Source organism: Pygocentrus nattereri, chromosome 23 (assembly GCF_015220715.1).
Source record: "Pygocentrus nattereri isolate fPygNat1 chromosome 23, fPygNat1.pri, whole genome shotgun sequence".
Lineage (NCBI taxonomy): Eukaryota > Metazoa > Chordata > Actinopteri > Characiformes > Serrasalmidae > Pygocentrus > Pygocentrus nattereri.
This window is the reverse complement of record NC_051233.1, coordinates 13,362,446-13,375,420: the sequence shown is the minus strand read 5'-3', so window position 1 is coordinate 13,375,420 and position 12,975 is coordinate 13,362,446. Positions and strand designations below refer to the sequence as shown.

Below are 12,975 nucleotides of genomic sequence, written 5' to 3'. Positions count from 1 at the left end.
AGTGAAGAGAAAAGGGGGAGAGAGAAAGAATACACTGCGAAAGAGGGAGAGAAGACAAAAAGTAAGAGAGAGTGACAAAGAACGAGAGCAGAAGAAAAGAGAGAGTGTGAAAGAAGGAGGACAAGAAAGTGAAATAGTGACATAGAGCAAGAGCACAGAGGAGGGGACAGAGAGAGAGAGAGAGAGAGAGAGAGAAGGAGGGGGGAGGAAGTATGAGACTGCAACGTTTCAACAACATCTTAGAGTAGTGAAGTCTCTCTCTGTCTCTCTCTCTGCAAGATGACAGTAGGATCTGTGAGAAGACAGTGAGGCAGGGAAAGTGTCAGTGCTCCAGAGGAAGACGAACCTCTCACCGTCGTACTTCCATGTGTATCATTTCATCCAAAATGAAGAGCTACATAACAGAAGCCCTTTCAAACTTCTTCTTCGAGTATGAGACCCCTCGGCAGGTCCTGGTGAGAAACAGAAGAGTGGGAGTCGTCTGCAGACTCATCCAGCTGGGGGTCCTGGCTTACATTATCGGGTAAGAACTCCCTCTATATTCATCATAACAGTTAAAGACTTGAACATTTACTTTTTCTATTTACCACTTCGTTTTTATACTAACTGATTAATGTTACTCTCTCACAAACCAATGGAATGTTTAAACCACTCATTTGTCCAAACCATAAAAAGAACCATTTCTCCTTCAACAATCCTCTTCTTAAAGGTTGCAGGATAATGTTCAGGGTTTGTTTACATTACAGTATTTTGTGCTTGTGTGAAATTCTAAATGAAGATACTGGTTTTAAAGTCCCATTCATTTCAATGCAATACTGTTTATGCGCTGTTTAAGTGAAATGCATGCATGTTGACAAGGTGCTTAAACATAAGCATTTTCTCCCTGTGCACTCTGTGCCACCCTAATAGTTTGTGTCTGAAATCTTGTGCTGATATGTCTTGTGTCTCCTCTATTTTATTGCTTATGTGCATTATATAGCTTGCCTCCATTTTTGTCATGCTATCTGTCTGTAGCCTCTTACTACAGACTTTCATGTCCTCTCCAGTAACCCCTAGTGGAAATCAGTTGGAAAACAGGTGGAAATTACATTCAGTAGATACAGTAAAAATGGTTCACTTTGTTTCCTTGTGCTATGGTAGATTCAAATGTTGATGAGTTCATGAGCTTTGTTGAGTTTGAGAACAGTACTACATATTAACCCCACACCTTTTCTTATTATTATTGTTATTTAGAGAGATGGCATATGCACTTATCTCCACCAGGTCTCTGGTGAGTAATGAAGATGAAGTTGTTCCCAGGAAACGTTCACCCTGACAAAGTGTAGTGAAAGAGTTCTAAAGTCCCTCAGACCATTCTTCACAAAAATGCCCTGATGTGATTGCTCAGATTCCACAGGAGAACAGCCATAAAAATGAGGTCAAGGCTTGGATGTGTTGAAGCTTGAACAGGATGTAGAAGTACAAGAAGAATGTTTTAAGACTTGTGATTCATGGTATGTTGAATGATTACAAGATAACACCTGAAGCCTAGTGGTGAGGGTTAATGTAGAGCAGGGCTGTTAAACTCAACTGCTAAAGGGACCATATCAAAAGAGGATTGGACGATGAAGGAAATACATTTTGTAAAATTTTGTCAATTAAACAATAACATAATTTTTCAAGACTGTACTGGTAGTAGTTACTATAAACCAGCTATTAGGGGTGTACTTTGTGTTCTTCTGGTCCCAAGCCCGGATAAATGGTGAGGGTTGCGTCAGGAAGGGCATCCGGCGCAAAACTTGTGCCAAAACTATCATGAGGATCACAAATATGATTGCCATACCGGATCGGTCGAGGCACGGGTTAACAATGACCGCCTCCGGTGCTGTTGACCAGCAGGGTGCCGGTGGAAATTGGACTACTGTAGGTCGAAGACCATCAAAGAGGAGAGGAGGAAGGCGGGTTAGAAGGCAGCAAGAGAGAAGCAAAGGCAGGAGTGTGGAGGTTAGAGTAAGGACTCTGAACATAGGGACAATAACTGGTAAAGGCAGAGAGCTTGCAGACATGATGGAGAGAAGGAAAGTAGATATTCTGTGTGTTCAGGAGACCAGATGGAAAGGAAGCGAGGCCAGAAACATTGGAGGTGGATTCAAACTGTTCTATCATGATGTAGAGAGGAAGAGAAATGGAGCAGGAATAATCCTAAAGGAACAGCTTCTGAAAGTAAAGAGAGTGTCAGACAGGATCATGAGCCGTAAGTTGGAGGTTGATGGTGTAATTTTGAATGTGGTCAGTTGTTGGTTGTCAGTTAGAGGAGAAAGAGGAATTTTGGAGTAAGATGGATGAAGTGGTAGATGGTATCCCAAGAGAGGAGAGATTGGTGATTGGTGCAGACTTCAATGTACATGTTGGTGAAGGGAACAGAGGGGATGAAGGGGTTCTGGGTATGTATGGTGTGAAAGACAGAAATGCGGAAGGTCAAATGGTTGTAGATTTTGCAAAGAGAATGGAAATGGCTGTGGTGAACACTTATTTTCAGAAGAGGGAAGAACACAGGATGACATACAAGAGTGGAGGGAGGTGCACACAGGTGGATTATATCCTTAGCAGGAGATGCCACCTAAAGGAGATTGGAGATTGTAAAGTGGTGCCAGGGGAAAGTGTAGCAAGGCAGCATAGGGTGGTTGTCTGTAGAATGAGATTAGAAACAAAGAAGAGGAAGAGAGTGAAGACAGAGCCAAAGATTAGATGGTGGAAGCTGAAGGAGGAGGATGGTTGCAGGCAGTTCAGGGAAAAATTACAACAGGCCCTTGGGGGCAGTGAGGACCTACCTGAGGACTGGGAAACAGCTAAGGTGGTGAGAGAAGCTGGCAAAAATGTGTTGGGTGTTCCATCTGGTCAGAGGAAAAAGAGAAGGAAAGTTGGTGGTGGAATGAGGAAGTCCAGGAGAGTATTCAGAAGAAGAAGGCAGCTAAGAAAAAGTGGGATAACCAGAGAGATGAAGGAAGTAGGCAGGAGTACTGTGAGGCTAGTCACATAGCAAAAAGAATGGTGGCAAAGGCAAAGGCTCAGGCCTATGATGAGCTGTATGAGAGGCTGGACAGTAATGAAGGCGTAAAGGACATGTATCGTTTGGCTAAACAGAGAGATAGAGTTAGAAAGGATGTACAACAGGTTAGGCTGATAAAGGATAGAGAGGGAAATGTACTAGTGAGTGAACAGAGAGTGTTGAGTAGATGGAAGGAGTACTTTGAGGAACTAATGAATGAGGAAAACGAGAGAGAGAGGACAACGGGGGGAGAGATAGTGGATCAGGAAGTGCAGACAATTAGTAAGGTGGAAGTGAGGGCAGCTTTAAACAGGATGAAGAATGGAAAGGCAGTTGGTCCAAATGACATACCTGTGGATGTATGGAGATATTTAGGAGAGAAAGCAGTGGACTTTTTAACCAGGTTGTTTAACAAAATCCTGGAGAGTGAGAGGATGCCTGATGAGTGGAGAAGTAGTGTACTGGTCCCCATTTTTAAGAACAAGGGTGATGTGCAGAGCTGCAGTAACTACAGAGGTATAAAGTTGATGAGCCACACCATGAAGGTATGGGAAAGAGTTGTTGAAGCAAGGCTAAGGCAAGAGGTTCAGATCAGTGAGCAGCGGTTTGGTTTCATGCCCAGAAAGAGTACCACAGATGCAATTTTTGCATTGAGTGTTGGTAGAGAAGTACAGAGAAGGTCAGAAGGAGCTACATTGTGTCTTTGTGGATCTAGAGAAGGCATATGATAGGGTGCCAAGAGAGGAACTGTGGTACTGTATGAGGAAGTCAGGTGTAGATGAAAAGTATGTTAGGGTGGTGCAGGACATGTATGAGGATAGTGAGACAGTGGTGAGGTGTGCAGTTGGACTGACAAATGGTTTCAAGGTGAAGGTAGGGTTACATCAGGGATCAGCTTTGAGCCCCTTCTTGTTTGCAATGGTGATGGAAAGGTTGACAGATGAGGTCAGGCAGGAGGCTCCATGGACCATGATGTTTGCAGATGACATTGTGACAGGAATGAAGGTCAGTAGAGACAAGACGGAATACATGTGTGTGAATGTAAAGGTGGATGACTTCAAATATATTGGGTCAACCATCCAGAGCAATGGACAGTGCAAAAAAGAGGTGAAGAAGAGGGTGCAGGCAGGATGGAGTGGGTGGACACTGGTGTCAGGGCTGATGTGTGACAGAAGGATAGCAGCAAGAGTGAAAGGGAAGGTTTACAAGACAGTAGTGCATCCTGCTATGATGTATGGTTTGGAGACTGTGGCTCTGTCTAAAAGACAGGAGGCTGAGCTGGAGGTGGCGGAGATGAAGATGCTGAGATTTTTGTTGGGAGTGACAAGGATGGACAAGATTACTCCATATTTTTGTATTTAAAGAAATTACAGGCATCCGTTTTCCATTTCTAACAGAAGACTACCTGTTCAGGCTATCACTCATATTTAGAGTCTCTGATGAAGGCCTAGAGCAGTGGTGCTCAGTCTGGTTCATAGAGATCTACCACCCTGCAGAGTTTAGCTCCACCCTGACCCAAGTAAAAAAAAAGGCCTTCAGGGACATCTGCATTTAAGAGCCAGGAGTGCTGGATCTGAGTGCTCCTGGTTGGTAGATCTCCAGGAGCAGGGCTGAACACTGCTAGCCTATGGCAATGTTTTTCTAAGTAGTGCGATCCCACACATTAGACATCCAGAGTGCTTTCACTTCCTAATTGAGTTGGTGGTTAATCTAACAGGTAACACTGATTGTACACCAGAAATGACATGGCTAAAACTGCTATATCATGCTGTGACACACACACATGATGCAAGGAGCATTTCTGAGAAATGATTTTTCCTAGTATTGCATACATTAATATAACCTGCAGATGTCTTTATTCTGTTTATAAGTAAATAAACTTTATGTACATGACTTTTGAGCACAGCTATTTGAAAGAGGTTCTGATTAGCTGATTCCTCAGTTATTTCCCTCATCAGTCCAACAGACTTCAGAACCTTCTTGTACTAGTGCAATGCTGCTGATACAACTCAAAGTATCACTAACTGCTGTTTTTATTATGGACCTAGATAGCACAATATGGCAGGAATACAGAACGTTTTGCTCTTCCTAGCCAAGAACTTAATATGTTGCTTGAGGCAAGCAAAAATAGACATAAAGCATGTGCATTACTGTTGCACTACACTTTCAGAAAAAAAGGTACAACACTGTCACTGGGGTAGTAACCCGCTTGTCACTGTGGTGGTACCCTCAGGGGTACATCTCAGTACCTTTAGTCAGGGAACAGAACTGTACAAGAATCCAGTGAAGTTATATTTTCATGCTCCACACACCCTGTCTTGCCTCCAGGCTTTTTATTTCATTGTTCTGATTTAAAGCGTTTGGTTATGAAAAGGTAAAAATATCTACTTTTCCACTAGGAAAAACTTATGTAAGGTACACCACTGGACCTTAAAACTACTGTTGTACCTTTGAGGATACACTTACATTGTTTGTACCTTGATGAATGAATCATGTACTTGCATAGTATGTTTATTTCTAACAGTGTACATGTAAAAGTCTACATTACCATAGGAGCATTTTGCCTTCTCTTCAGCTTCTAAAGCCCTCAGCAATAGAGCTTGCTTATCACCACAGGAAAAAATCTGATTGGATCATTTTTAATTGATAGTTTTAGAATATTAACCCATTTATTTCCACCAAAACCAAACAATGGAATAAGAGAATTACTACAATATACAGTAAAAAGTGGAACAGGGTAGAAGCTAATACGAAGATAATGTAAAATTATTTGTTTTGTTCATCTAAACTAGAGTTTTGCTTTACGTTGTTTCATTCAAAGCTTTTATTTGAGTTGCATAATAAAAAGACAAAGTACTTTTAACTTACTAAGTTAAACTAACTTACTTATTTACTAAATATTAACCATTTTTACAGTGCAAAAAATCTTATGCTACATATGCAGCAGAATAGAGGTTGAAAAATGGGACAAAGAGTAACATTCATAGTTACCTTTTTGTTGCAGAGAATAAACTTTATGTTCTTGATACTATAAAAGGGAATTAAAGTTGTGGACACACTGCCCCACTTCTAGTTATGTTTTAAATTATTAGCAACAAGAATGGCTTTCACAACAAACTTTGGGGTGTGTGTTATTATTGACCGCCAAGTGGTAGTAATTCTATATTTACTGTTATACACAGATCATTTTATTATTGAACATGATCCACTAAGCTATTTTATCCATTACTAAAGTATTAACATTTCAGAATTTCTGGGGCAATTTCAGTAATCTCCAACCCCAGAAAAACATCAAAATCATCCTAGAATATTATTTGGTATGTACAGTTATGCTCACATAGACTTACATGCTCTATAATCACATAGTCTGATTGCAGCACTTTTTTCTGAATGAGTTTCTGCTCTTCTCATCTCATTTCCTCCCCGTGTTTTAGCCCTTATTTCAGACTAGTAGGTCTTGCTGCTATCAGGCATCAGTGCCACACAGATTATGGCATTTGAGGCAAATGAGGAATGTGCAAAGAGTGAGTTTGGGTTACAAGTTAATACATGTTCACTCACTTATGTGGAAACAGCACATTCTTCGGAACTGTACCAATCACGTGTGTACTGAAAACAAATAAGCATGTCTGTGCTTGTATCTCTGCACTTGAAAGGTCAATGTAAAAAAGAAACCCTAACAAACTGCTCACCTTTTTTATGTTGAATGGATTTATTTGAAAGATGCGATGGTTTTAATGAACATGAATTCACAAATGAATAAATGAATGAATGGATAAATCAACCAATCAAGCCTTCATATGAATAATATAACCTATAATAGTAAATGTACAGAACTGTATATAACATAAACCCATTTCAAGATGGGACAGCACGACAGCAAAATGTGATCAGTCGAAAACAGCACAAAGGCAAGATGCTTAATGTTTCAACATCCATCCATCCATTTTCCAAGCCGCTTCTCCGTCAGGGTCATCGGGCGGAAGGCAGGATACATCCTGGACAGGTCGCCAGCTGTTTCAACAATACTCAGCAATTGTTATGAAACTGAGAACACCATTTGTTATAGTTGTGAAAGTGGATTTTTTCCCATTCTTGCTTGATTAAGCTGCTTCAGCTGCTACCTCAAAAGTTCAGGGTTGTCATATTATTGTGCTTCATAATGCACCATATGTTTTCAATGTGAGACAGGTCTGGCCTGCAAGCACCTGCACTCTCTTACTACAAAGCCACGGTGTTGTAACATGCAGAATGTGGCTTGGCACTGTCTTGCTGAAACAAGCAGAGGTATCCCTGAAAAAGACATTGTCTAGATGTCACCATATGTTGCAAGTTACCCATGCAATTAGCATTAACATACCACAGACCATGGCAGATCCTGGCTTTTGTGTTAGTAACAACTGGGATGATGCTTTGCCTTTCTGGCCCAGAGAACACATTGTCTATTATTTACAAAAACAATATTAAAGGAAGACTCATCAGAACGCACAATTCCACTTCATGTCAGATTAGCTTTATCACAAAGGGGACACTGAGCCTTTCATGAATGTTCCTTTTAAACACAACCATAGTCACCTGTTTACCTGAGGATTTCCAAAACAGGTAGTTTTAACATTCCACAACCTCCCCAGTCTTACAATGCCACAATCCCAAGGTTTTTGAAATGTGTTACAGGAATCAAATGTGGGGGGAAAAAATCATGACAGCATAAGCTTAGGAACTTTATCATCACTAAATTCAACTCAAATGTACTCTGCATCACGATAAGATTGATCATTACAGGGAACTACAATAGTTGCAAAGTGGAGACTTGCGAATGTGCTTGGACCCCTATTATTGCTGCTTGCAGCAACATACTGTATAGTATTACTGTTGGATTGTTTATTATTTAATAGTTTTTAGTAAATCTATCCTTTAAATAGCTGTCTCATTGGCTCAAAATGACCATTTTTTTGTTGCCTTTTCTCATTTATGCACAACAGCACATGGTGCGTGAGATGTTTATAACATTTTTACCAGTGCCAGTTTAAAAGCAAAGGCCAGTCTCAGCAGTCTTAGCTCTGGAGGCCATATCCATATAGCATTACATAACTGTATCCAATGCTTTGAAAATTCAAATGGTTTAGGACTTATGAGAGAAAAAGTTAAACAAGTTTTCAGTGAAGCTGCTCTATAATAGATATAAAGTATTCCCTCTGGGAAATTGGGTTATCAGCATTAAATTTTCTTTGACGTCAGTCACAATAGGCCTGGCTCTGTCTATTTAATTTCACTCTCTCTTCAATCTCTCTCTGTTTCACACACACCTTGTGGCTTATCAGACAGCATTCTATCACACTGTGATGGACGTGAAAGTGGATTTGATTAGCAGACTGTCTGAAGCCATTCATCAGCCAGAAAACTTGAAGCGACTAGTAGAAACACACTTCAACACAAATAGACTCCGTTCAGTGATAGATTACAGTTGCCTTTTTCTGCACGCCCTCTAGTGGCCATTCCGAATTGGCTATTTTGTCATTTCCTCTGTCATCAGATTAAGTGAAACACTAATGTCTCTTTGTACATGAAATGTTGAGCTGCTAGTGAGCACTGAAGGGACAGTGTGAGAACATCCTGCTGAAAACAATTCACTCTTTTTCAGACAGCCCTGCTGAGATAAAACGTACACCACAACTGCAGCTTTCTTCACTTCAAAGATTGTGTACAACTGCCAGAATGGAAAATAGCATTTAAACTCAATAAACACACTTTAATAAATGTCAAAAATCCATTTTGCTTCATGTTCTGTAAATGTTTCTATTAATTCTGTTGAAGAAAAATTGAGGGATTTTTCTTCAACAGATACAGGAGGGGGGGTCCCATTGGCTGGCTACTGCAGTGTTGCCAATTCTTTTTATGCTCTTTTCTAATTTCGTAATGCACATTTAGTAATGGACACATTAATTGAGATCATCCACATCTCATCTTTTGTCTTCAGTTTGTGAAAAGAGTAACAGTTCACTTTCCCAACAATCCCTTGCTACAGGTCTAGTCAGTTAAGAATACCAAAGACAGAAGCTTGGCGATTGTGGCTGAAACAGCTAAACTGTCCTTCCCCTGAATATGTATTTGAGTGTTTTTTCTCTAACAGACAGCATAACATTCATGACCAGTTTATTCTCAGGAACCCCCCAGAAGTTTGATTTTGAGACATTCAGGGGACCCAAGAGGTTAAATAGAGGGTCCTAGACCCCTAGGACCTCCGGTATTTTGCACATCAATTAAAGTAATACCCCACTATTATTCAACTGAATATCTGTAGTTTGTATCTATATTGTACCATCAATGGCCAGTACTATAGGCAATCATTTCAATGCATTTTACTGTACGTACATGGAACAAAGAAAAATTCAAATTCATAAAAAAAAACATTTATAACAGAAGCTATTGGAAAGTTACTGAATTCCATGAATAAATGTGTGAAATATGTTGGACTATAACAGAAAGTGCAATTTCAACTGTTACCTATACAAGGTAACACTACAGATCTTAAAATCAGAGCAACATTAAAGGAAATCTTATCAAAGCTGTTCTTATGAAAATTTACCTTAATTATTTATCCACAGTGCAAAATTCAGTTTCGGCTCCCTACTGGTGCAACCATCTAAGTGTTGGTTTATCATCAGGAGATTCTCAGTGATGCTATAGCCATCTGTTGCTTGGAGTCCAGGGGTGCACAACAGGCCTCCCTCTCCTCCCAGCCAGTGTGGCTTCTGTTAGCAAATGTAACAGAACTGGTGGTTAGTGTTCAGCTGTCTAACACTGGTATGTAAGCGTTGCACTGACTGGTTTCAAAAGGCTTGGAGAAAGCTTGCGCTAGCCTTAACCCTCCTAGCATTAGTGTTTATTTATATAGCACTTTTCATGTCAGTGGCAGCTCAAAGTGCTTTACAGACATGATATGGTGATAAAACATAGTTATACAATAAATCATTAGTATTTATTTAGAATCAGAAGGAAATGAAAAAGATCAAATTAGAAGACAAACACCATCAGACTTAGAGTTTTATTTAAATGCTAAGTTAAAGAGATACTTTTTTAGGTGCTTCTTAAAGTCAGCACTGAGCTTGACTGTCTAATAAAAGGTGGAATTGAGTTTCGCAGTATAGAAGCATAAAAACTGAAAGGCCTCTCCAAGTTTTCTATATTTCACAGAGGGTATCTGTAGAAGGCCACTATCTGCAGATCTTAGATTACATGCTGGAACATAAACAGACATAAACTCTGTGATGTAAGCAGGTTCTAGGTTCTAGATAAAAATCTACTTTTGTGTTTACATGTGGGATAAAACAGAGCTCAGAGTCATCATACTCTGTCGTGTGGTATTGTATGACTAGGGCAGTCCTAGTGGGTGAAAAAAATCAGTTCGGATCACTTTCACTTTACGTTAATAATGTATTACATTTAAGTCCTGGAAAACTAATCCAAGCTCTGAGAGAGCAAATTATGCCGATTTACAGCTCAGGAATTCATGAAGATGTAATAGAAAAATATGTAACTTGTATAAATGTTTACTGATGGAATTCAGCAACTGCTTCTATTGCAAATGCATCGAGAGTGAACAGAGCTTCTGTTCTTTCCCAAACACAGAGAAATGCATCAAAACTGTTGTCAGTGCTAACTGACCGTATGCTACAGATACAACTGATAGAGATTAGACCAAAGTTTGGTTACACACTTCTATAACCTAAGAACAGCTCAACCAGTTTGCACTGGAGTCTCTGTAGTTACTGAATAATAAGCCTTAGTATGTAATAAGTGTGAGATTTTCTTCCCTTTTTCAGGTCCACTGTGTCCTCCACTCATGGATTAATCAGTGTATCTAAAAGTGACCTTAGCTTGAAAAAGAAATGAAGTTAAAAAGTTAAAACGGTGAAAGTGTCATAGATTCTGTATCCAGAATTGAGTTCGGTGTGAAGCAGCAGGGGCGTTAAGCAATGTAACTTTTGCATGAGGAAAGATGAAAAACGCGTTACACACCCTGCTGTTAGGCAAGAGGCCAGAGAAATATTGCTTCAGAGTGACTTTTATACAACGTCTTTCTGTTATCTACTGAACATCTTAGACACACACAGTCTCCATCAGTTAAAAGCCAATTTACCGCTTGAAAGCTGGTCAGTGTTCATGAGGAAGGCAGAAAATTATCTTCAAAATGATCTCCCTCTTAACTCTTTAACTCTCTTTTAGTTATTAGTTGTAAAGATGAACTCAAATTTTACCTATAAGGTATAACGAGATTCTCTTAGATGAAGAATTCATTTAAAAAGCAGCTTATAATACTATACTAAAAGGTTTTTAGTACATTTGATCCCCATTTCTGCTGTAAAACATTTTCTCCTTAGCCCAAAATATCCCTCCAGTACCATACAGTGTATGAGCACGTGTTGTTGTTAGGGATGTGGATGCTCAAGTATGGTTGACTATTCGAGTTGCTATTATTCTAATACTGAAATCACTTTTCAGATACTCCACTACAATACAGGGAAACGGAACTCTTATCATTTAACAGGACTGTAAGTGTTACTATTTTGCTCCTATTTGTATTTATATTACACTGTGCCACTCAGGCCAGGCGACCAGGGTTCTTTCTGTGTGGAGTTTGCATGTTCTCCCCTTGTCTGCGTGGGTTTCCTCCAGATACTCCAGTTTCCTCCCACAGTCCAAAGACATGCAGTCAGGCCAACTGGACAAACTAAATTGCCCGTAGGTGTGAGTGTGTGTGTGATTGCATATGTCTGTCTGTCTGCCCTGCAATGGACTTGCAACCTGTTCAGGGTGTTTCCTGCCTTCCACCCAAAGACCATTAGAAAAGACTCCTGCTCCCTCCGTGACCCAGCAGGATAACCAGCTTAGATAATGTGTGTGCGTGTGTGTATGTGTGTGTATCACCCTGAACCTTGACTGCCTAAATGTGAACCTGTGGCAAAATGCACTGCTATGGATGTGACTTTTTAAAAAGATCAACTTTTTTTCTCCCATAATCAACTTTGTTGCCCAATCATTGTGGCTCTATTGTAGTTAAGTGTGGGACTTGGACCTATATGTAAGTTAACTTAACTGATCCTTAACTCCTGTTTCTGAAGCATGTAGAACTGTACTCAAAGGGATATATTTATACTTGTATACTTAAAGAGAACTCCATTTTGAAAGCATCCAAAGTTAACAGCAGTCAGTCAGCACTAGAAAGATACAGCAGCTGGGGGCCTTTTTAAGATGACAGAAGCGATAGCACAGAAGAAGATAAGGAAGCGGCGAAAAGCCTTATTATCAGACTCACTGCTGCTTGCAAAAGAAGTTAATTCCTTCGGGCACTTGTTCAAATCTAATGTGGAGTAATCTCCATCTCAGTGTTTTCCCTGTTTGAGTCAGTTATCAACCTTTTATTTATTTATTTACACAATTGTTTATTTATTAGAGACACCTATATTAGCCCAAAAAGATAGACAGTCAGGTCCATGAATATTTGGATATTAACTAAGTGCTTGTTATTTTAATTTTTTATCACAACATATTAGGGCTAAAATTAAGCAATGAGTATGAGCTCAAAATGCAGGCTTTAATTTGCGGGTTATTTACATCCAGAACCACCCATTTCATACATAAGTTTGTGGTTAGAATTCCTACCCCCGTCCTCTGTTCAATTTCAACTCCAATATGCTGTGGTAGACAACAAATAAAGCCTAAATCTTCACCTGGCTGTGATGTTTATAGTGATACGCTAATCTGGATTGTTTGGTCCACTTAATGAGGCTATGTTATTGACATGCATTCTGATGTTAGTTTAGCTTGTATTTGACTTGACTGCTGATTCATGGCTTCATCTTTGTTTGTCCTCAATTTAAGCTAATGTATACTGACCAGCCACTGTATTAAGTACACCTCTTTGTATCAACACCCTTTGTCCATTG

At 39.8% G+C, this 12,975-nt stretch overlaps 1 protein-coding gene across 3 annotated transcripts in view; it reads left to right on the top strand.

Annotated features, from left to right (window-relative positions):
• Nucleotides 1–202: 202 nt before the first annotated feature.
• The window catches only part of p2rx1 (purinergic receptor P2X, ligand-gated ion channel, 1), a 53,814-nt gene continuing 41,041 nt past the window's right edge, over nucleotides 203–12,975 (top strand). For all 3 annotated transcript variants that reach the window (XM_017701718.2, XM_017701717.2, XM_017701719.2), the window contains exon 1: nucleotides 203–523. In XM_017701718.2, coding sequence (XP_017557207.1) covers nucleotides 366–523 — 158 coding nt within the window. In that variant the 5' untranslated portion in view covers nucleotides 203–365. The remainder of the gene's footprint in view (nucleotides 524–12,975) is intronic.